At 36.7% G+C, this 23,112-nt stretch overlaps 9 protein-coding genes and 1 non-coding gene across 12 annotated transcripts; 4 read left to right on the top strand and 6 right to left on the bottom strand.

Annotated features, from left to right (window-relative positions):
* Positions 1-1,150: 1,150 nt before the first annotated feature.
* On the bottom strand, positions 1,151-2,964 carry LOC103843121 (glyoxylate/hydroxypyruvate reductase HPR3). The gene is made up of 2 exons (XM_009119826.3): positions 2,040-2,964; positions 1,151-1,813 (listed from the first exon to the last, which is right to left on the bottom strand). The coding sequence occupies exons 1-2, from the start codon at positions 2,475-2,477 to the stop codon at positions 1,355-1,357; spliced, it is 897 nt and encodes a 298-aa protein (XP_009118074.2). The 5' UTR covers positions 2,478-2,964; the 3' UTR covers positions 1,151-1,354.
* Positions 2,965-3,192: 228 nt separating this feature from the next.
* Positions 3,193-5,937, bottom strand: LOC103843122 (transcription factor bHLH55-like). The gene is made up of 3 exons (XM_009119827.3): positions 4,377-5,937; positions 3,936-4,304; positions 3,193-3,838 (listed from the first exon to the last, which is right to left on the bottom strand). Exons 1-3 carry the CDS (start codon positions 4,689-4,691, stop codon positions 3,758-3,760), a joined length of 765 nt encoding a protein of 254 aa, XP_009118075.1. The 5' UTR covers positions 4,692-5,937; the 3' UTR covers positions 3,193-3,757.
* A 221-nt stretch (positions 5,938-6,158) lies between these two features.
* On the top strand, positions 6,159-7,689 carry LOC103843123. Its single transcript, XM_009119829.3, has 3 exons — positions 6,159-6,415; positions 6,949-7,064; positions 7,170-7,689. The coding sequence occupies exons 1-3, from the start codon at positions 6,299-6,301 to the stop codon at positions 7,540-7,542; spliced, it is 606 nt and encodes a 201-aa protein (XP_009118077.1). The 5' UTR covers positions 6,159-6,298; the 3' UTR covers positions 7,543-7,689.
* A 42-nt stretch (positions 7,690-7,731) lies between these two features.
* Positions 7,732-9,377, top strand: LOC103843124 (copper chaperone for superoxide dismutase, chloroplastic/cytosolic). The gene is made up of 6 exons (XM_009119830.3): positions 7,732-7,947; positions 8,027-8,053; positions 8,165-8,237; positions 8,342-8,476; positions 8,690-8,913; positions 8,989-9,377. The coding sequence occupies exons 1-6, from the start codon at positions 7,732-7,734 to the stop codon at positions 9,253-9,255; spliced, it is 942 nt and encodes a 313-aa protein (XP_009118078.1). The 3' UTR covers positions 9,256-9,377.
* A 93-nt stretch (positions 9,378-9,470) lies between these two features.
* On the top strand, positions 9,471-9,544 carry TRNAV-AAC. The gene has a single exon. It is a non-coding gene; the product is annotated as a tRNA-Val (tRNA).
* Positions 9,545-11,478: 1,934 nt separating this feature from the next.
* LOC103843125 (transmembrane protein 64) lies at positions 11,479-13,920 on the bottom strand. Of its 2 annotated transcripts, XM_033279570.1 has the most exons (5): positions 13,335-13,920; positions 12,884-13,227; positions 12,283-12,519; positions 11,978-12,195; positions 11,718-11,895 (listed from the first exon to the last, which is right to left on the bottom strand). In XM_033279570.1, exons 2-5 carry the CDS (start codon positions 13,130-13,132, stop codon positions 11,718-11,720), a joined length of 882 nt encoding a protein of 293 aa, XP_033135461.1. In that variant the 5' UTR covers positions 13,133-13,227; positions 13,335-13,920. The 2 variants fall into 2 exon arrangements, with proteins under 2 accessions (XP_009118079.1, XP_033135461.1); XM_009119831.3 differs by lacking the exon at positions 13,335-13,920 and having other exon boundaries at positions 11,479-11,895; positions 12,884-13,132.
* Positions 13,921-14,520: 600 nt separating this feature from the next.
* On the top strand, positions 14,521-15,784 carry LOC103843126 (zinc finger A20 and AN1 domain-containing stress-associated protein 1). Its single transcript, XM_009119832.3, has one exon. The coding sequence runs from the start codon at positions 15,070-15,072 to the stop codon at positions 15,535-15,537; it is 468 nt and encodes a 155-aa protein (XP_009118080.1). The 5' UTR covers positions 14,521-15,069; the 3' UTR covers positions 15,538-15,784.
* Positions 15,785-17,093: 1,309 nt separating this feature from the next.
* On the bottom strand, positions 17,094-19,749 carry LOC103843127 (pentatricopeptide repeat-containing protein At1g12620-like). Its single transcript, XM_009119833.3, has one exon. It carries the CDS (start codon positions 19,172-19,174, stop codon positions 17,285-17,287), a length of 1,890 nt encoding a protein of 629 aa, XP_009118081.1. The 5' UTR covers positions 19,175-19,749; the 3' UTR covers positions 17,094-17,284.
* On the bottom strand, positions 19,685-21,739 carry LOC103843128 (ATP-dependent Clp protease proteolytic subunit-related protein 2, chloroplastic). Of its 2 annotated transcripts, none has more exons than XM_009119835.3 (9): positions 21,451-21,739; positions 21,308-21,351; positions 21,123-21,195; positions 20,771-20,885; positions 20,554-20,691; positions 20,360-20,476; positions 20,196-20,264; positions 20,032-20,127; positions 19,685-19,936 (listed from the first exon to the last, which is right to left on the bottom strand). In XM_009119835.3, the coding sequence occupies exons 1-9, from the start codon at positions 21,498-21,500 to the stop codon at positions 19,799-19,801; spliced, it is 840 nt and encodes a 279-aa protein (XP_009118083.1). In that variant the 5' UTR covers positions 21,501-21,739; the 3' UTR covers positions 19,685-19,798. The 2 variants fall into 2 exon arrangements, with proteins under 2 accessions (XP_009118083.1, XP_018510663.1); XM_018655147.2 differs by having other exon boundaries at positions 21,123-21,207.
* LOC103843131 (protein cornichon homolog 4) lies at positions 21,672-22,953 on the bottom strand. Its single transcript, XM_009119837.3, has 4 exons — positions 22,666-22,953; positions 22,181-22,362; positions 21,971-22,093; positions 21,672-21,901 (listed from the first exon to the last, which is right to left on the bottom strand). The coding sequence occupies exons 1-4, from the start codon at positions 22,735-22,737 to the stop codon at positions 21,865-21,867; spliced, it is 414 nt and encodes a 137-aa protein (XP_009118085.2). The 5' UTR covers positions 22,738-22,953; the 3' UTR covers positions 21,672-21,864.
* Positions 22,954-23,112: the final 159 nt, after the last annotated feature.

The following is a 23,112-nucleotide window of genomic DNA, read 5'->3' on the forward strand; positions in this document are numbered from 1 at the left end:
AGTAACTCTTGTTCTTGTAAATGGTTACAAACATACTAAGAAGTTTAGATTTCTTATAGGAGCAAGATGTTGAGCCAATTCTCAGAAGACTGGATGACAATTGCTAAATTCAATCGACAAAAGACTTGGATGATAGGAAAGTTTTCATTTTTATAGAAAAATATTGTAGATTTGGGGTTTTGATTTAGAAATTAGGATAAAGAATAAATTTTTGTTGATAGATTAGTATTCTTTTAGATTTTTTTATCAATATATTGTATTTTAAAAATAAAATTCTCAAAAAAATTATTTTAGGAAAATTTTCATTTTAATAGAAAATATTGTAGATTTGAGGTTTTGATTTTGAAATATGGATAAGAAGAATTTTTGTTGATAAATAAGTATTCTTTTATTTTTTTGATCTACAGGTTGTATTTTTAAAATAAAATACTAAAATTCTATTTTAAGAAAATTTTCATTTTTATAGAAAAATTTAGTAGATTAACGTTGTGATTTTGAAATTAGGATAAAAAAAATTTTGTTGATAGATGAGTACTGTCTTAAATTTTTTGATCAGTAGGTTGTAGTTTTTAAATAAAATTTTGAAAATTTTATTTTTGGAAAGTTTTCATTTTTATAGAAAAATATTGTAGATTTGAGGTTGTAGTTTATAAATTAGGATAACAAGAATTTTTATTGATAGATGAATATTCTTTTAGATTTTTTTGATCAAAATGTTGTATTTTTAAATAAAATTCCCAAAAATATATTTTAGGAAAGTTTTAATTTTATAGAAAATATTGTAGGTATGGGGTTGTGTTTTAGAAATTAAGATAAGAAGAATTTTTGTTGATAGATGAGTATTCTTTTAATTTTTTTATCAGTAGGTTGTATTTTATTTTTGTAGAGTTTTCATTTTTATAGAATATCCATATGGAGACATTTCAATTTAACAAAGAAGTGTTAAAAAATGTTAAAAGAAGAAGAACAAGAAAAAAATTTGGAGATGGAATTTAACCATGAATAAAGTTATAAAAAGGCTAATGCAATTGGCAAAAGCATCAAATAAAACTCTTATACTATTGACATTTTTTGGATGTCAAAAAAAAAATATTGACATTTTCAGTTGAACTTCTAACTATCTTTTAAATTTGTAAACTGTAAATCATTATTTGATCTTAAAGTAATTTAAATTTTTATTTAAAACCTCCACAGGTCGCTCCAACAGTTACACATTAGCATCTTGATTTTAATATTCTGCCTTCTCCTACATAGGGGAGTCAATGATCAAATACACCCCTTATTCAATCATATTGTTCAATATAACTAAAATATAGATTGCTTATTAGCCCTTTTAATCAAACCGGACGATCTCTCAATCTAACCGAACCGGAGAAATCAAAGGCTGGTTCGAGAAAAAGGCCTTCAAGTTAGCCAAAGTAAGCTGCGCAATATTGTTCAAAGACCCTGGCGTGGCCATAGCAGCATGTGGAGACAAGACAACATTGTCCAGACCAAACAACTCCTCAGGAACTCCCGGTTCTTTCTCAAACACATCTAAACCAGCACCACCAATCACACCATCGACAAGACACTTAACCATCTCCTTCTCATCAATCAGCCCTCCTCGTCCCACATTGATTATAACCCCTTTCTTCCCAAGAGCCTCCATCACTTCTCTGTTCACAATGTGGCGCGTCTGATCGTTCAGGGCGCAGCAGAGGATGATGACATCACTGTTTGCTGCTAATGAGACAACGTCAGGATAGTACTGGTAAGGGATAAGGGACCCTATGCTCCCTAGTCCAAGTATCCCAACTCGCTTCCCACTTAACTGCAACAAAACAAACAGAGTATCATCACAACAAGATTCATTATAAGAAAGTTCCAGTCTTTATACTGATAAGCAAGTCCTCGTCTTTCTACTGATAAGAAAGTTCCAGTCTTTATACTGATAAGAAAGTTCTCGTATCAAGAAAGATTCATGATAAGAAAGGTCTCGTCTTTCTCCTAGAATGATTGAACAGAGTTGTCACACTGTAATAAGATCAGAATCAAACCTTGATTCCAAGCTGGAACTCTCCGCATCTCGCCCACTTACCCGACCTGACGTAACGATCAGCCGCCGGAATGCGACGGAGGAAGCTAATCAGCAAACCGACGGCGTAATCCGCCACGTCTTCCGAGTAAGCTCCGCCGGCGTTTGTGACGGCGATGCCTCGGCGGTTGCATTCGGGGAGGTCGACGTGGTCGGTGCCGACGCTGGTGCAGACGATGAGCTGGAGAGAAGGGAGGCGGGAGAGGAAGCCGGCGTCGATCTTGAACCTGCCGATGCTGACGACGGCTCTGACGGAGGAGGCGTGAGGGGAGAGGAAGAGCGGGAGTGGGTCTGAGGAGGTGTGGGTGGTGAGAATCCGGTAGTAACGAGTCAGAGGCTCGTCCATGTATTTCATAGTCGGTGGCCGGTGGACGAGGACGAGTGGAGATTCTGCCGCCATTGACTTTGAGGGGACGATCTCTTCGGAATCTTGACTATATTACTTACAAAACCATTATTCGTTTGGTTAAAGTCATAATTTTAAATTTCGTAGAATTAATATTATGTTGAGAAAATAAATAATTCAAGTTTTGACATTACCCATGTTATAGAATTAAAATATTTGTGATAAATCTATTGAATTTATCAAACTAAATATTAATACTGAAATAAAATAAAATCGTTCTTTGAACACCTAATAAAGTAAAATCTATACTATTAAACTTTGACAAATGTTGTTAAATGTATCTCTCAAAAAGATAGTGCAATTTCTCAAATAAGAGTGTTTCACTTCTTTTTTCTTTTCTTTCTAAGTTTAGATCTCTTGTAAGATGTTGAGCCAGCTCTCAGATGACATTTGAACATGAATAAAAATGTTAATTCAATTGGCAAAAGCCTTGGATAAACTCCTATTTTTGACATCTTCAGTTTGACTTTAACGTGGAAGTTACAACTCAGAAGCTCGTCGTCCATGTAAATAAAAGTCGGTGGCCGGTGAACGAGGACGACCGGAGATTATGCCATTGATCTGAGGGGACTGTAGAGTGTGTGTAGTCGATGAAGCCCTCCTTTCTATATTACTTAGGTTACGAGTAAGGTACACAGTCGGTGAGGCCTTCCGTGGTTAAATCCGCTAGCATCTCCAGTCTCATTATATTTTTAATTTTAAAATAAAATTTAGAAAATATTTATACTTTTATTTTATTTTTTCATCTATAATAGAAGGGTTACAATATATAAATGTTTATTTTTATAATAAAATAGTTCATTTATTTTTATTCATCATTCTACTTTTTACTATAAATAAATATTATTAGAGTAAAACTCAATTTTATTATAGAGTTATTCTATTTTGAAGAACAAATAGAGTAATCCATTGGAAATTGTTTAATAAAGTAATAAACTATATAATTTGAATCTTTATCTTGTAATCATAAACCAATGTTCGGTTTAAAACGCAATTAATATAAATAAAGTTTCATAACAAAATGAAATACAAACATGCATATAGTATGTTAGCATCCATATGAACATAATTTTCCTTTTTTTTGGAACACCACTTAACTCTCACACATTAAAACTTGTTCTGATAGAGGGAATTTTCCATCCTCTCGAAAGAAAGCATAATATACAATAACATACAAAACTAAATAAGATAGATTTTTCTGAGTTGGTGACAGCGAATTCAAGACCAAACTATAATGCATCAAAGAAGTTTTTACGATTACAGCTGGAGAATAGTCACATGATGTGATATAATTTTCCTGTTTTAATCAACTTTTCTTGAAGTTCTAAGAAGTTAACTTCCATTCCTTTCTCCACCTGCATTTTTTTTAGAAAATAATTCCTAATTAATTTATATTTATTCTCTTTCTCTTCATAATTTCAATGAAAATAAAATACAATAAAGAAAAATTACCTCGCAAACAATGGTGTGTATGAATCTTGGGTGCAGTCTAGATGAGATACAACTAACAACATCAAGGCATTGTTCTTGAACCAGCAACTGAAGAATACTTGAAAGACAAGATTCTTGTCTGAAACAGCAACTTGCTACGGTTTCGATACCGACCAAACAAGTCCTGACCTTAACATTTATATGCGTGTCTCCATCACAAGAACAATATGATGATTCTAATGATCTAATAGAACACTCTCCTGTTGAAGATGAATGAGAAAGAGATCTCTTTATTCGGTCTCTTTTCAAGCTGATCTCTTTGATCTTCTTTTCTAAGTCTTTGATGTAATTCACAGCTTCTTGAACGTGATCCGATGAAGAACGCTTACCCTATTTACTCATTACTGTATATAAGAATCTAATTAATAAATATGATAACTAAGAAAGGTAAAATGTATATACCTTAATGTATTGAGATGGCAATATATATCTTAAATTCCCAAAAAGAGACGTGACTTCTTGTCTTCGGTGTCTCTCAATCTCTCTACGTTTTGCTTTCTTGTTCTTCGGCTCAACATCTTCGTTTGTGATGATTTCATCGGTGGTGGTTGTCTCACGGATTCTCTGTCTTCCATCGTTTTCAGCACCGGCACAATGAATGGTCGGAATAGATGGGTTAGGTTCTTGGAATGGTATAAACGTTGAAGGAGTCATCAAACTCGAGAGATCTAGCTCATTTTCATAGGCAAAATCTGCTGAAGAAGATGCAAAATCCATAGGGTGATGCTTTAATCTGTTTGGCTGTGGAACTGTTTTGGCTTTAAGAGGATCTTTGGGTGCTATGAGTTGTATTTTTATCTAAAAGAAATATGTAGGATATCAAAATAGCAATGTCATCAATGTGACGGCAGATTCGTACCTCCAATAATACAAAGTTATAATCTCCCACTGATTCGAGTGTGTAGTCCTACATAGGCCACCACGAGTGAGTGGTTGATGCTATAATAGCATTGCTATTTATGTATTTATTTGTCACAGAGTGGGTGATACTAAATAAAGTAATTTATTTAAGGGTTAAGCTGCTCACTTAGCGGCTATCAATTTAGTAGATTTACGTAAGGATCCAATCCATACGTTTAAAATGTGTGTGTGAAGCGTACCTGCTTGTTTCATCCGACAGTTAGATCTTAAACTGATAAATGAACTTAATTCTTAACTTCAAGAACAAATTAAGTTAAGTGTTTTTACTATGATTATAGAATATCAAATTAACATTGCATCTGATATAAATATGGCACTATACGTTGATGCAAGCTAAACAGAAAACCCTTATCTTGCTTGTATACTTGTTATGTGATAGATCCAAATATCACAGTATGATCCCATCATCAAACAACTATTAACGTTACATTCCCGACCAAAATGTTTTATTTTAAACACACTTATAGTGGCAAGATATCATAATGTTTGTTAATGTTGATAATTTGTATATGCAGGGTATCATATTATATTCAAAATTATCGAGGAATCAAAGAACAGAGGACGAGTGTATTTAGTCACGAAACCAGTAATCAAATCTCCCAATCGATTTAATTCATATAATAGTTAACGTTACTAACTTTGTATTATAATAAAGTTTATGTCGTTTTCATGAATACCAAAGGATGCTGAAATACATTTATTTATTTCGTAGGCCGCCTACGCCCCGCACCGTAGTTAACAGTAACAAAAATCTCTACATATACCATATATCTATACGTTTTTATAACTGTTAAAACCGCACCGCAGTTAAACCGTTTATCCCGCACCGTTCAAACCGCAATTACCATTCGGAGCCATAGTTTATATTTTGCGGCTACAGTTTTCATCAAAGAAAAAAGTTGGTATTATATGATTTCATGTCAATTCATTAGAAAAGTTAAATAGTTGTTTAAAAGACAAATAGTACAAGAAAATAAAAATTAATTTTTTTTTCTAGACATGATGCCATGATGGTATGGTATGTAAACAAAAGATCCGTAACATTAGAGTCTAATTGCAAAGGCTAGCGAAATGAATTTTGCAATAATTACTGGATTTTTAATGAATTAATAAAGGGATTAATAGGTCTTACACTTTGCATCATATAGAGATATGCTTACCATTTGATATCAAGCAAGGATCATGAAAGTTTATGTGGAAATGGTGATGAACTGATGATCATCATAACAGCAGAACATGGTGTCATTACTCATGTTGTAGACAAGCTTATTTACTAATCCTCATAGATTAATTATTTATTTATTTCGGCTGTTTACATTTATATCGTGACCAATTAAGAAACTGAATAATAATAGAAAAGAAAGAAAAAATCAGAAATCAAAAGAGGAAGAGGAAGGAAGAGAATGGCGATGGCTCCTCCGAGGAGGAAGATAAGCAAGGAAGAGGTTATAGAGAAGCTTAAGGACGACGGTGATTTCGACAGTCTCCGCCTTAAAATCATACGCCGCCTCAAGGATAACGTAATCCCTCTCTCTCTCTCTCTCTACGACGTCTTTGGTTTGCTCCCAATACCCTTAGGACCGTAATGATCAGTTCAGTTGGAAAGGAATGTGATTTGAGTTGACTCAGTCTTCATCGATCTAATTGAATTATAGTCAATTTTTTTTATTTTGATTATATTCGTTATTATCTTATTGAAAGTTTGGAGATTTCTTTAGATTAAGAAAGTTTGGTCCTTGATCTTGATTTTAGCGTTTTAAGGATAAGTGTATTGCTGGAAAGTTGCTTGATGATTGAGAGCCTTGATGTTACGTTACTTCTATGGGTTTGGGTTATCTTAGCTCCTCGAGGAGACTGTTATCATCTTATTGGAGTTAGATCACAGATATAGCTGAATCTTCTGGTAGTGTTTGGTAAGTTGTACTTGTTTGTGATTATTCAAGTTGCTGCTGGTACATGATATACTTTTGATGGGTCTTTTACACCAATCCCTTGTAGGATTTTGAGATAAAAGACTTGGTTACTCTCTTTTAAAGCGGTAACTTGATTGCAGGAGGAACTACGAAACAAGATGATATCAGTTGTCAAGGAGTCAAGAGCGTTGAATCGACCGGATGCTCAAACTATGAAAACCAGGCAACTCTCTGATGCCATTTTCCAAGAAGTTGGGTATGTTGGATTGGAAAACAGAATTTGTTCCTTCTGTTCACTGACTCTTGCTCTTCTTGTAAACTGGTTATGACTTAATAAGTTTGGATTTTTTGTTTCTTGTAGGAGCAAGATGTTGAGCCAACTCTCAGATGGATTGTGGGGGATTATAAGATCAGAAGACGGGATGAAGAACGAGATCAGAGACACCGTGCAATCTGTCTACACTACATTATCTAACCCTGGAGGCGTTCAAGAAGTGAAACCATCCACCAGAGAATCAGAACATAACATCCCAACCTCCTCGTCTCTTCTCCATTTAGGTAACGAGTTTGGTCCATCAAGTAAACAGAAGCAAGAACTGATTTATGTACAAGAAAACAAAGGAGAAGCAGCATGTAGTAGTAGCACTAACAACAGAGTTAGTTACACTGACCACAACAACAACATCAACTGTGATGATGATGAAGATCCTGAACTCCCTCCTGGTTTTGCCTAAACTTTTAATTAGTATTATTTTTAGACTTTTTCTACTTAATTTATATTATGTTATTTGTGTAAGATAATAGCACCAAACTCGAATCTTGTAAGAACAACCTATTTATTCTGTTATTTTTTTTAAATAATAAAAAGTTATAAATAGAAAGGCTGCGACTTTGTGAATGTGAATGGTTCAAAAATAAAAGCAATGGCTTCTCTTCTACGGTCAGTGGCAACTACCACAGCTGCGTCTGCGATTCCAATCGCGATCGCGTTCTCCTCTTCTTCTTCTTCTTCCCCTACCAACCCCAATCCTCAATCTCTCAATTTCTCCCGACCGTCTCCACGTGGCTTGGGGCTTGCACGAAGCTTTGCTAGCTCTCCCATGACGACCGTCCCAGCTTCTGATAGTAATCTCTCTCAGGTTTACTGAAAAAGTTTCAGACTTTTGAGATACCCACTTTCCAAGTTTAGCTTTTTAATTTTCCTGATTTGATATGCAGGAGGATGGAGTCATGCCTCAGCTCCTTGTAAGTCTTTTTCTCTTTCCTATCTGGATTTCGAATCAATTGATAGGATTCAGCTTATGAGAACTTATGTTGTGTGTCTGAACATGTCGTTGTTGTTGTTGTTGTTGCTAGACTGAGTTTATGGTGAATATGAAGTGTGAGGGTTGTGTTAACGCCGTGAAGAGCAAGTTAGAAACTATTGAAGGTAGGTTCTTGAGATTGTTTTCAACATCTTTGGTTATGATTTTAGTAATTTTACTCTGTTGTTTTTTTTTTTGTCATGTGTAATGGAAATTTGATCTATGAAAGGGATTGAAAAAGTGGATGTGGATTTGGCTAACCAAGTTGTGAGGATACTTGGATCTTCCCCTGTTAAGACTATGAGTCAAGCTTTGGAGCAAACCGGTCGAAAAGCTCGTTTGATTGGACAAGGTGTTCCTCAAGGTTAGATTTCTACACACCTTTGGTTTTTGGTGGTAGAGAAGAGTTTGATAATCAAAAGAAAGAATATACCTTTTCTCATTTCATAGAACATGTAAGAGCTGTTACATTGGGCTTGTGTGATGTTTCATTTGGGGATTTACCACTTCATGTTCTGTCTTTTCAACAGTCTCTTTTTTCTCATTTGTTACTTTTACTCTGTGATGTGTTTGGCAGACTTCTTAGTCTCGGCTGCAGTAGCGGAGTTCAAAGGCCCAGACATCTTTGGGGTAGTAAGATTTGCTCAGGTGAGTATGGAGCTTGCAAGGATTGAAGCCAACTTCACAGGCTTGTCTCCCGGAAACCACAGTTGGTCTATCAACGAGTATGGAGATCTCACAAACGGAGCAGCCAGCACCGGGAACTTGTACAACCCATTTGAAGACCATACAATCACAGAGGTTCCTCCAGCTCACTCTAATAAAAACATCAAATATCATCACAGTTCTCTTATAACATTATTCTTTTTTTGTCAGCCATTGGGCGACCTGGGAACACTAGAGGCAGACCAAAGCGGAGAGGCGTTTTATTCTGGAAAGAAAGAGAAGCTCAAGGTTGCTGATCTAATAGGGCGAGCTGTGGTGGTTTACAAGACAGAGGATAAGAAGTTGGGACCGAGATTGACAGCTGCAGTGATTGCTAGAAGCGCAGGAGTTGGAGAAAACTACAAAAAGCTTTGTACTTGTGATGGTACTGTCATTTGGGAAGCTACAAACAGTGATTTTATGACCAGTAAGGTTTAGTAACAGTAATAAAAGTGGACACTACATTACGTGTTGTAGCAACTAATAAGTCTTTGTTTTGGATCAAAATTTAAGTGCGACTTCAAACAACAAAATAAGCGTTTTGAATTGTACCAAACTCATCAACGTGATACAGTGAGTGACAGACTAGTGGTGAAACTTTTAGGATTCTGTGTGTATATATAAAAGCTATATTGGTTAAAAAGAAAACAACAGGTTTCGTGGTGTAGTTGGTTATCACGTCAGTCTAACACACTGAAGGTCTCCGGTTCGAACCCGGGCGAAGCCAATCTTTTAACTTTTTTATCCCTTTTCTTTTGTTCTATTGACCAAATGTTTTGGAGATAATGTTGGGTTGCACTTGGAACAAATGTTCATTAAACAGTCTGGCCCACATAATGTATTCTTTTAAGTATTAATTAAATCATAGAATTTTGAATACCAAGAATATGTGATATATGCTAGAAATGTTTTTTTTCTACTCTTCAACAATAATCTCACATTGACATAAACAAATCATCATTTTAAAGGAAATAAATCATCACATACTTTTTTATTTGTTTTAGATAAAATGTAATAGAAGTTTACTAAACTTCAGAAAGAAGACAAATATCATGTACTTTTTATATATTTTTGGAATTTTTATTATTTTCTTTATTTATGTATATTTCACTTTTACTTAAGAAATTATCTTCAATAAACTATGTTTTCTTTCATTTCAGCTACATTTGACATTTTTGGTAGCTATAGGTATATTAACATTTTGTAGTTCGTAAACACTATCTACTCACGGTTAACAGGAAGTAAAAGACTGGCATTGCTTTCCAAACCTCACACATGTTTCTACTAGCCAGCAAGATATCAAAAATGACTAGAAAATTGCTGTCTACGATACAAAACTGATGGAATTGAAAAGAAATTAGTAATTGAAAACGTAAGGGGCAAGAAATTGATTGAGTTTTTCATCATTTGTCCATCGTCTTAAGACAACAGTTTCATTGATCAAGTCGTGAGAACAACCTCAGCTAGCTACCATTACTCTAATGAGTATTCTCCTGGAAGGAAGAATATTCAGAGTTTCTTCAATTGTAGCTTTTGGTCCTTTGTCTCCATCTACCGAGGTTGTTACCCATCTTTTTGAAGGTTTCAAAACTTCATGACCAGTTTGATACCAAAAGATATTTTTAGGCATTGTGATTTTGATTCTAAAGGTCTTACACCAATAAATGGAAAATCATATTGATTCCTTTACAAGACTGCAAGAATAATGACTTCAATATTTGGTTATTTCATATCAGGAGATTACTAGAAAAATTGTTTTTTAAAGTTAAGAAAAATGGTATTATATCAAATACTGTTAAGATACCGAAGAAATATATTTTCATGTTTCTACATAAATATTTTCATCAAAAATAAGCAATTTTTAAGAAAAAAATGTGAAATATTAATTATTGTATAGTTAGATAATTATACCTCATAACAAGTCCAACCAAGTTAAGTAGTTGAAAATTAAGATTTGATACTTGAATTTGTATTTGGAATTCAACTGTAGATACTTACTCCTTATGTTTCATAATAAGTGTCATTCTAGTTTTTTTTTTGTTACACAAAAAGTGTCACTTTATAATTCTAATGCAAATTATGCTTACTTTCAACTGTAAATTAATTGCAAACTATATTAATTTTATAAATAATTTTATCTATCACAAATACTATTGGTCAGAAAGATATAATTAATAATAACTTACATATATTTCTGCTACTTTTTTAATCTGTGTGAAAAGTGTCAAATTGACACTTATTCAGAAACGGAAGGAATATTACTTATCTTGATCAACCGCAAGTGGTTGTTTTTTATGGAACCAATCAAAGATATGTGTCCAACCCTAAAATAAAGTGTTCCATAAAATAAAAATATGCATGAGAAGAAATCAATAGGCAATATCCATTTAGAATGATCAATTGAGGACATGCAGTCATCAAGATGGGAGACATTATTAAGAGCACTATACTTTGTCAATTTAATGTGTCCATTGTACAATTATCACTTAACCTTTGTATAATCATTAGACGTCTCACTTCAATATTCAGTCACGCTTTCTGACGAAAATCTAATATTTATACGTCGCATTTATTTATGTTTGTATACATACATACATAAACTCCATGAGTTGGATTATATATAAGGAAAAAGATGAATTAGATTATCTAATAAGATATACATAACAAGAAATTCAAAATTTAGCTGATATATATATATATATATATATATATATAAATAGATATATTCACAGTACAAGAAAAAAAAAAGAGGAGATTCATTTTCAAATGAAAATAAACACAACAAAAACATTCTCTTTATATTATATGATCAGTTCCAAGCTTGTGTTAGATGGTGATATGTTGTGGTAAGTATGGTTAAGCGTTTGGCTGGTGAAAGGAGTTGATAAAGTATTGGATTTTTAGCATGTCTCTACTTCCTCTGATTGCATCGCACTAAGCTTCTTCTTGGCATAGATTGTGCAGACTATAGTCGCGCTTGCAGTTACACAAAAGCCAAGAACATTCACTACTATCTCCACGGCCGAAAGACCGTGTCTCTTGTCTGATGCAACAGCTAGTGTTCTAAGCATTATTCCCCTTAACATAACCAAAAAACAAACAACTATTAAGATTCTACGGAACATGTCTTAACACAGAAACAGAGACAGAGGATATGTACGTGTAGATTGAGACAAAGATCTCAGGAACCATTCCAACAAGAGAGCCTAAGATGTAAGGGCCGTAGTGAACTCCACTGGCCAACGCGCAGTAGTTGTAAACCATGTAAGGAAACGGAGAGACACGGATCAACGTGACTGCTTGAAACTGATGAAACCATGTTCCTTCACCTGCGGCTCGAAGTATGGCTGCTTTTTTCGGGTACTGCTTCAACCATTCCTACAGGAATAAAACCGCAAAAATGATAAATCTAAAGATACAACAAGCTCAATAAGATGCAAGTAGCTGAGTGATGATGATGCTTACTTGCATCTTGTGGAGGAAGAGATGTCCGATTAAGAAAGGAAGAGTAACACCGATAGATGCAGCTGAGAGAATCAACAGAAACCCGTTTCCATAACCAAAGGTGAGACCAGCCATCCACATGGAAGGAGAGGAAGGAAGAAGAATGCTTGGGAACAAAGCAACTGAGGCAAAGAGGAGAAGACCGAGCACCGGGATGCTGAATGTGCTTCTCACCCACTTTATAAATGGAATCAATTCCTGAAACGTAATTCATAGATACATCTATTATAATTAAGGATAATAAATTTCATTTTTCATCAATAAGCTACCAATGATCTCAAGCAAATAAGCTGGTGAAATAATGGAGAATAACAACATCAAGCACCCCTCAAAACATTAAACAATGTTTCTACAAGCAAAACTGATCAAAATTAAAGACACAAGAAACATGTAGAACTACTTTGGTTCAGTACAGTGTCTGAGCTTCTAAAATACGATTTACAGCGCCGAGATTTCGATTTTGAATGCTTAAAAACCTAAAACATGCTCGATCTAATTAAACACACAAGAACCCTAATTATCATTAAAAAAAAAGCATTAGACTTTCTTGGAAAAAACGAACCTTTTCGATTAAAAAAGGAGCAATCCATTTGATAATTAAAAATGCCAATAAACCCAAAAAAGCGACGAGGGAGATCAATTTAACCCAGAAACACACTGACGTCACCGACCCTATCCAACATCCCGCCGGAGATTCTTCCTCTTCTTCATCAGATCCTCCTCTTAATTTCACATAATCTCCATTCTCGGGATCCTCGATGCTCAGTTTCAGCTCAGGCACCGCCTTATCGGCGCCATCGCTGTACGTCATAGATCAAGCGAATATGAAACGGCCAAAAACACGCGCAATACGCTTAAAATATCTTAAAAGGTCTCCGTCAGGTACGTTTTGCACCTCTGTTTTCCTTCGGTTTCCCGAGAAAATCAAAGAGTAACGATGAGAGAGGATGAGACCGTTGGATCGAATTGGGTTTATTAGATTCGATTAAAAAGAATCTGAATTATTCGGTTACTTTTTTTTATTCCAGGCCCTTTTAAACAATAATATCCCAATAATTTTAGTGTGGTTTGCTTTCAAAATTATTAAACCGGTGTCGCAGTCGGACACGATGTAATGATTTGTTACTACTTAGCTGTTAGCTCACGGAGCGCCGATATTTATAAGCTGAGTTGCTGAGTCACCACTTGCTTTTTATTCGCCTTGTCGTCTGGCTTCACGATAACTACATGTCTGCGTTTTTTAACTTACTGTATCTTTTTGGAAGGATTTATTATGACTGAAAAAAAGATGAAAAGTAGCAGCGTTTCATTAGTTGGTCAGACGGTATTCGAAATTCTGAGTTTAGCAAAAAATAAATTATAAGTTTACTAAGCATACTTTATTAAGAATGAAACGGGCATTAGTTGCCTTGAAAGCAATACGTATACAAAAGAATGGGAGAAGCAATACAATGAGAAGCAACCAAAGTTGACACTTCGAAGCAAATTCAAATTCAAAAGAATATCCCTAATAGAGAAATAATAAGTTATCACAATAATGAAGTCTTCGAATAACACACAATTAGCATATCCTTCAGATGATGGTATGTTAAGACTAGGATAAAAAAAAATAACAAAACCAAGTTGAAAGAAATAGTCTTGAAGTTGGGACTGATCACAAATTTGATTGACGAAGTACTTGGCAGAGTTAAGTTCAAATACGAGTCCGAAATTTCAATGCACAAGGTAAGTTAAATAGTGGGTAAAGCAAAAAAAAAAATGCAAGTATCTGGTGGTTTGTGTGGAGTCCAGCAAAAGAAATCAAAGATAAAAATCTAAAATTTTGAGTAATCTTGGTTTTAAGGCATATAACATATACTCATTACAATTCCAATTTTTATACTATTGTGTGCAAACAATTTTCTGTGAACCACTTAGCCATTAAGGCTTTTGGCAAGATGCGATGCATACGGTAGATTAGCGGTGACACTGTTGCCAAGACACCTGTTAAACTAAACATGTAGAGCTTGACGCGCCACCTCTCCTTATTTATTTACTCTTCATGTAATGTCGTCGTCAACCAGCGAAGGCTGGCTCCACAAACCAAACCCGGTTCATATAAACCGATTATTATATACTAAAAACTAGACCAGCTTTATCGCAATCCACAAAGTCACAAACACCCAGAAAAAGTCCGACAACCCCACCCATTATCTATCACTCACTCAACTTTATACCACACAATAAAAAGTTATCAATTACTACGTAACCACGATTATCAGAAGATGACGTCGTCACGACTATAACCAGAAGATGCATTAAATCTCCCCTGCGCCTTCATATACGGCGGAATCATTCGGGCACAGAATTACAAAAGACAAAAGTAAAGTACCCAAAAAAAAAGTCACTTTGGTTTGGTTTCTGTACTTTTGTCTTTATCAAATCTCTCTCTCTACCGAATCCAAAGAGGAGCTTGGTATCGTTCTCCGTCTCCGATCAAGGGCAGTTTCGTCACATCCACACTTTTCTTTTTAATATTAAAAATCTTATATAGTCTTTCTCGCTTGAGTAACAAGCCAGAAATCTACCTTTTATTTTTCTTTTACGGATATGTTCATTTTACTTTATTTTCTCGGCGAGAATATGTCAAAAGAAGATTACAAATAAAAAAACCACCCGTGAATCCCTAATTTAGAACCGAACCATAGCTTCTCCATCTCTGCATCTGTTGTTCGATTCAAAGTTTGTGTCTTTAGGAGATTTTCGGTAATGGAATCAGAGCAAAACGACAGCTTCTCCCCCTCAGAGCCGAAGCTCTGCGTCAACGGCTGCGGCTTCTTCGGATCACCATCGAACATGAACCTCTGCTCCAAGTGCTACCGCGACATCCGAGCCACCGAGGAGCAAGCCGCCTCCGCTAAAGCCGCCGTCGACAAATCTCTAAACCCTAACAAACCTCACACCAAACCACCGCAACAGAGCGTAGAAACCGCTCCGGAGCCATCCTCATCTGCGAGCGGCGGAGATTCCTCAGATCCGCCGAGAGCTACGAGGTGCTTGAGCTGTAACAAGAAGGTGGGGGTTACGGGGTTCAAGTGCAGGTGTGGGAGCACTTTCTGTGGAGCTCACAGGTACCCGGAGAGCCACGACTGCGAGTTTGATTTCAAAGGAGCGGCTAGAGAGGCTATTGCTAAGGCGAATCCGGTTGTGAAAGCTGATAAAGTGGAGAAGATATGATTTTGAAGATGGAATCGTGTTTCTCTTTTCGAGTATGTCTAAGTCTTGGTGTTTGGTTCTTTTTCTGTTCTTTGTTATGATTTGATTTGCTTTTAAGTGTTTCGTAGGGAAAAAGTTTAGGATTCTGCTTTTGTGGTTTCATGATTTATTGTTCTGTAATAAAAAGTTTGGTCTTGTCAAAAAGGTTTGAATCATTGGAAGTTGTGGTTTTTGTGTAGCTTATGGTTGATAAATTGTTTAACTTTGATAGCGACAGAGCCTGATGATGTTGTCGAGTGAGCTTGGAGTTTAGAGGCATCGAAGATTTTTGAGATATCTTTTCAATAGACCTTTGTATACACAGATGGGTTCTCAGTGTTGGTTGGTATCAATGTCATGGAAAATAGATAGGATTGTTCCTCTGATCAGCAGGAAGCTTCAAGTAACTCGCAGCAGCAGCCAAAATACTCCACAAGATTCATAGAACTTGGTAGCTAGTGTCAGCCGTTTTAGTGGTTCTGCAATTACAGTTTTGTTGTGGTTGTAACTCTTGTGAAATCTCTGCCAATGCATAAACTCTAAGTTGCAGATGTCCACTTCAGACCCTCTGATGAGCTATGTTTTGGCAGCACAAGTCTTTAGTCCTGAAAAGGAATATGCTGAAGCATCTTATCAGGTTGATTCAAAACCACAAAACATGATTTTCTCCCCATTGCATCAGAATAATGAGACGGCCTGGAGTGACAAGAAGACGATCTAAACTCCAGAAAGTTTTCCTATTTTGATGCTTAAACTCGTGGCGTTTCTCTGGGACATCTTTAAACACAACCACTTGAGAACAAATGTAGCAGTCTCATAGACACATGATCGAACAAAAAAAAAAGGAACATCACAACTGTCTCATTTTTGTTGCAAGACATAAAGTTTATGTAGTCTTTACTTTCTGTACTAAGTTCCTCACTGAACTTGAGCAACACTGACTTAAAATACTTTCAATGCTGCTTCTGCTATTGTACTTGATGCGAGACACTTGTATAACGTACCTGATGGTTATAAGGATTTTATTTGATGCCCAAAGTTTTGTAAATTTATCTCTCGGAAACAGGGTCTTGCTATTGAGATGGTCCCTTTGGTGTATTGTTTCAGTCATTATCTGTGTGTGTAGGAGGAAAAGATAAGGAATCAGAATGATTACATGGAATCAATAAAGAAGATGGAGGAGAGCTGATCAAAGAATCAGAAGAATCTGGCTGCAGAAAGACTTGCACGTGGAGCGAAATGGACTTGACATCACCGTTAATAGAAGAAGGTGCACTCTCTTGTGTTGTTCAGAATGCTAAAACCGAAACTGCAGCCATCAGACGGCATATCGAACTAGCTCTCTGCCATTTAGCACAGCACGGTAAGTGTGTTCTCACATATATACATGTATTCAACACATTGATTTGCATCAACACATTCGAAAGAGAATGGTGAAGGAAGGAGCAATATGGGGAGACGGTAAGGATCACAAGAGACCTGTTCGAGAGAAACATAAGCAGTCTTGCTCATAGTTTATTATTTTTGTGGGCTTTGTATGTGTAAATAGACGTGGTAGTGAAAATTAATACAAAAGGAGACGACTTTGTAGAGACTGGTCTACGATTGTACATGTTAATGCCATTCATTACTACAAACTGAAGGGGCATCAATCAAGCTTTGTTTCAACTAGTAAGCCCAGATACACATCATCGAAACACTAACCTCTAGCAACTAAGATCCAAATATTCTAAGAAAGCATATCCAGAAAGCTTTTCTTCATCCTACCATCCGATAACATATCCATAACAATCTTTATGGTTGAAGCATCTGCAGAGAACCCACACCTCTTCATTTCTTCGATAAGTTTTGCTGATTTTGTTAAGTCACCATCTCGGAGATGTGCCCTGATAAGAGTGTTGTATGTACAATCATTTGGCGCAATCCCATCCTCTTCCATCTTCTTACATAACATGCCCGCTTCAGACAGCGATCCTTTCTTACACAATCCTCCAATCATTGTAGTATATGTCTTGACGTCTGGTTTCACTCCTTTCGAACGTAGGCTACAGAACAAACTCCAAGCATCATCGACCTTATTTGCATTGCACATCCCGTGAATGATGATATTATATATACCAAAATCAAGTTCCATCTTACTCTTGTGCATTTGATCAAGTATTCCCAAAGCCTCTTCTACTTCTCCATTGTCACACAATCCATCCAGCAAAATTTTGTAGGTTACAATATCAGGATGAACACCTTGAGAGACCATCTCCTGGAAGAGTTCTTTGGCAACATTAAGTTTTCCTGATTGACAAAACCCTTGGATGAGAGTGTTATAAGTGACTGTATTGGCAACCACTCCTCTCATACACATTTTGCGGAAATGTCTCATACCTTCATCAACTCGTTTAGCCTTACAGTATCCATTTATAAAAGTATTATAAGTCACGATATCAGGATCGCATTCCTTGCTAACCATCAGATCCAGCATCTGGTTGGCTTCATCTAAGCGTTTTTCATTGCACAGCCCATTTATCATAGAGTTATATGTAATGATATCAGGATATGTGCCTCTTGTGATCATCTCGTTGTACAAATCTTGAGCCTCAGTAAGCTTTCCCACTTTCACAAAACTATCAATCAAAGAATTGAAAGTGATGACGGTGGGGGTGATTCCCCTTGTGATCATATCCCTCAGCAACGGTGCACCATCATCCCATCTTCCAGCACTACAGAAGCCTCTAATGAGAGAGTTGTAGGTAAAGACATTTGGTTTGATACCTTTGGTTTCCATTTCATTGAAAAGGCTGAGTGCATCTTCGAGGCTCCCATCTTTGCAAAGACTGTCAATGATGAAATTGTATGTGACTGCATCGAGCTTGATCTTTCTGTGTTCCATCTTTCTGAGCAGATCCAAGGCCAAGGCAGTGTTACCTGACTTGCACATTCTGTTCAAAACCGGACCATAGGTACGTTCATTGGGTTGGCATCCATTATCCATCATTCGATCGATCAAAGCCATTGCCTCAGACACTTCACCTTGGAGACAAAGTCCATTGACAATAGTGTTGAGCGTGATGAGATTTGGTATAACCTCCATTTCCACCATACGATCAACTAACTCCACAGCTTCGGAAACTCTACCCACCAGACATAAACCGTTGATCAAAGTTGAGAATGTGATTGTGTCAGGCTCATACCCAAGCCTCAACATCTTACCCATCACAGAAAAAGCAAAACCGAGTTCCCGCAGACGGCAGAAGCAATTGATCATAATACTCAGCGTGTAAATGCTATGTGCAATCCCTTGCAGTTCCATTTGCTTGCAGAGATCCAACACGAGATCATACTGTTTCGTTCTGGCTACTGCACTAAACAGTTTATTGAAATCCATGACCGTAGGAAGAGGACGAGACCTAATCATGGACTGAAACAGAGCTACAGCATCCTTCTTCTTGATATCGACCAGACCACTTCTCAGTCTCTCTTTGTAAGATGAGAGATTTCTATCGCTGCCGAGACCAGAGTAGCCTCGTTCGCATGAGGATCTGATAAAAGAGAGCAAAGGAGTTGCAAGAGTACTAACAGGACTCGAGAGGATACGAGGCACAAGCACCAATCTCCGACACAACATATTGTTTGTTTGGTTTCGAATCTGGAAAAGCCCTCTAGAAGAAAAAGAAGAAGGACAACATCTTCAGTGGCTTTGATTCTTCCACAAATCTGAACTAACTAAACATTTTATCAATCGTTTTGAAAATTATAAACCTCAGTTTTTCCAGAGAGACACTGACATTTTAGATCCCTCAACCAAGAAGGAGGAGGAAGTGTTCATGTCCAATTTACCATGTCTCGGTTCTCGGAAATTAATTTGTTTTCAGAAGCGGTGCAATCCGGTTTAATATAAAACCAGACCGCTTGATATCATGTCCGGTACAATAGTTTTTTTTTTTTTTTTTTGGGGTAATAGTTTTATCTTCCATCAAAGTTCATTACAGTACAGTTTTTGTCGCAGCAACATGTCCGATTTCATTTTAGTACTGTTTCGGTTTATAATTTGTTGACAGCTCCATTAAGGAACTTTACTTCCCCAATCGCATCTCAGTTAATTTATTAACAGTCGATCATTCACACCGGAATAAGATTGTAAAAGCCAGACAATCGTTGGAATCAAATAACATGAAAAATGTGAACAAGAGCCAATGACTTCAAGATTGTATATAAACTTCCAGACATTACATTACCAAAAACAAACAGATTAACCGAGACCTGAGGTTTCGTCTTGGCGAGGAGCGTCCGCTTTGATGCGCGGTGGTCTAACAATCTTATCGATAAGCCCGTACTCCATAGCTTCTTCTGCGTTGAACCTTTTCACTCTGCTCAAGTCTTTGAAGATCTGCATCATCATTCATTCTTCATCATCATAAGCACTCACAAGTTTACATGTTTACTGTTTGGTTATTAATATGTCAAAAAGGAACAAAAACTAACCCTTTCCGCAGGCTGCCCTGTATTGTTGGCTAGCTCGTTGAAGAGGTAATCTCTTATCCTTGAAAGCTCTTTTGCTTCGTTTTGGATATCATCAGCCTGAATAAATAAATTGCATTAACGATTTTAATAGTCCATAACTCGAGAGATTAGCTCAGCTTATTTACCTGACCACGGGCTGCACCAGCTGGTGACGTGAGGGCGATTCTTGACAATGGCATCGCAAACCGTTGACCCTTTCCGCAGAAAACAACAACACACAATAATTCAACTTTCCTCAGAGTCTAGCTTACATGATTCAAAACAGAAAAGTTGTGAAAAGAGTTTTTACCTTTTCTCCAGCAGCAAGAAGAAAACCTGCAAGGTTATAGGCAAGCCCAACACAGTGTGTCCCCACCGGACTCTTCAAGCTCTTCATCGTATCATAGATAGCCAGACTTGGAGTAAGCTGTTCAAAAAATTACAATATTAATCTTTAAAAGTTCAGACAAGTGTAAGCAAAGAATGAAAGAGAGAGAAACTCACATCACCGCCTGGTCCATTAAGGTACATATAAATCCTCCTAGAGTCATCAAGAGTATCAAGATACAACATAGTTGCTAGTATCTGGTTGCTAAACTCTTCATCAATGTTTTGTCCAATGAAGATCACACGCTCTCGATACTACAACAAAACAATCAAAGTACCACTCTTTTTAATTGCTATATAGAAACGTATACACAAGTTGAATATATATACTTACAAGGGCGTTCCATATGTCAACCCATTGCCAAGTTCCTTCTTCTCGGTTTCTGTAAGGCACTCTCGGTGTACCTATTGGCATCATCTTCACCCTCGACCTATTCGCTTTCCCAGTCCTGCAAAACACACATAAACCACACCACTCAGGCGACTAGAAATGAACCATAACATTCAAAGGCAAACTTACTTTCAATGTAACTTTCATAATCAACAAGCCACATCTCGTTTTGTACTATAAGTTCTTAGCTCACGTTTATAACTCATTACAGGAACTTTCACCACTAATCAAGCATACATTTTTGTAAGTGCGAGCAGCAAAAGCCAAGTCTAGAATCAATTAAGGTGAACATTACCCGGACTCCAAACTCTTGTGGATCCTGCCATAGAACTCCTTATTCAGATTCTGATACCCATTTGTCAAAAAGCCTGCAATAGATTCCGACAAGGGTAACACGAACTTCACTCCCATCTCACTTAAACCCAATTGGATTAAAAAAAACTAAAACTTTCAGACAGATAAAGAAGAAAAGGAACGAACTTGCAGATTGAGGCTTTAACCCAGAATAAAGCTTGATGCTACAGCTGCACAAACATTACAGTAAAAAAAAAAGAAAAATCAATCAGATGCAAGTGTGCGTGTGTGTAGAATCAGAGACATAAACTATGTAAGATTTAGAGAACCTCGGACTCAGAGAACACTGGTGAAGGGTTGTATTAAACGAGACCGCCATGCTCGTCGAGCGTGTTAGAGCCGAACACAGATTGGGTATTTTGTTGGAGAAGATGAATGTGCTTATATCCAAATATCAACTAAATGTTTATTGGTTTAACTAAACCGGTTGGTTCACATGTGCAATTGTATTTGGTTAAATTAGTTTTTGACTTTACTTTGGTTTAATGAGAAGACTTTGAACTTTCGACTTCTTGTCTGAAAAAAATGTTTCTAAGAAAGGAAAAAAAAATACACAAATGTTTCTGCCACTAATCTTACAAACACCAAACTAGTATCAACAACAAACACTCATGTCCACCAGCACGGCGGTGTCTATCAGATGAAAAGAGATCGAAGAAGATTAATGGACCGGTTCTTGTCAATCAATCCTCGTGATCATCCAGCGCTGAATAAATCATCCTACCAAAGAGATAAAGTGTTTTTAGCTTGTCTTGATCTATAAAGAAGAAGAGATGTTTTCTTTATTACCAGAAGATAGTGAGAAAGAGGTTAAGGATTATGTAAGCGAGTTTGAACAGCCGTTTCTTCTTCTCCCAGTTAAGCAAATTGAAGATCTCTGTGACATCTACCAAGTGTTGTCGCTTCGAGTAGCTGAACAAATTAGAGAAACCGAATGGGAATCATCACCATGTAGTTTGGAGATGCTGTAGGTTGTGTAAAGAGAGAGACTTCACTTACAGTTGGAAGTTGTAGTAGAGATAAGGGAGGCATAGGAGTGCCATGAACCAGTGTCCTGTAATGAGATAGAATACACATAGAACTCCTTGTACAATGAACTCCGGTAACACCACGGAGTTTATCCTCGATGCAGAGTCGTAAGGGTTGATGTAATCAAACTCAAGATCCGCTAAGCAAACAAGCTGGATTCCAAAAACAAAAAAGATAAATTAGTTTCCTAGAAACATGACTTGTTATCATAGCTTAACAAAATGCAATATTCAGTTTGTTAGTTTATCAATCTCAGTGACTCCTCTGAACATAGTCTAAACTCATAAAAACACTACAACATAGACACCATTACGACGAGTCAATGCATCTAATAACATGACCATAACATTCCAAAAGTCCAAACTTTCCCAATAACAATCATGTGGCAAAGCACAAAGCCTCTAACTTTAGGTTTAATTTTGTCTTAAAATTTGAGAATCGGATCGAATTAGAACCTGATAGACGATGATTCCGACAAGAGCGATGAGGAAGAAGAAGGATATAAGCCATGTCCAAATATCTCCCATCTTCCTCCTTCCTTCTGCCTCCGATCTATTTCCCTGATGTTTCTTGTTCTTCTCCAACTAAACTTCGATTAGGACAAGAAGTTAGTAGTCGGTCAGTTTGGCTTCGGTTACGAGATTCTGGTCGGAAACAAGAGCAAGGCACGAGCCTTCCGGTTCTGTTGTTTCCCGATGCTCCGGTTTGATTCTGGTCATAACTGTTTTCTTTTACTCGATCCGTTCCATGCCGGTTTAATATATCGGTAGGCTTTTTATAAGCCCATGGGCCTGTAGAGCTCGTTGTAATAGTTTGTTTGCCTGTGAGTCGTATAACTAATTTTCAAGAAGAAAATAATGGGGCCCAGAAACCTTTAAATCATGCGAGTTAAAAAAAGCCAG

Source organism: Brassica rapa, chromosome A09, assembly GCF_000309985.2.
Source record: "Brassica rapa cultivar Chiifu-401-42 chromosome A09, CAAS_Brap_v3.01, whole genome shotgun sequence".
Classification (NCBI taxonomy): Eukaryota; Viridiplantae; Streptophyta; class Magnoliopsida; order Brassicales; family Brassicaceae; genus Brassica; species Brassica rapa.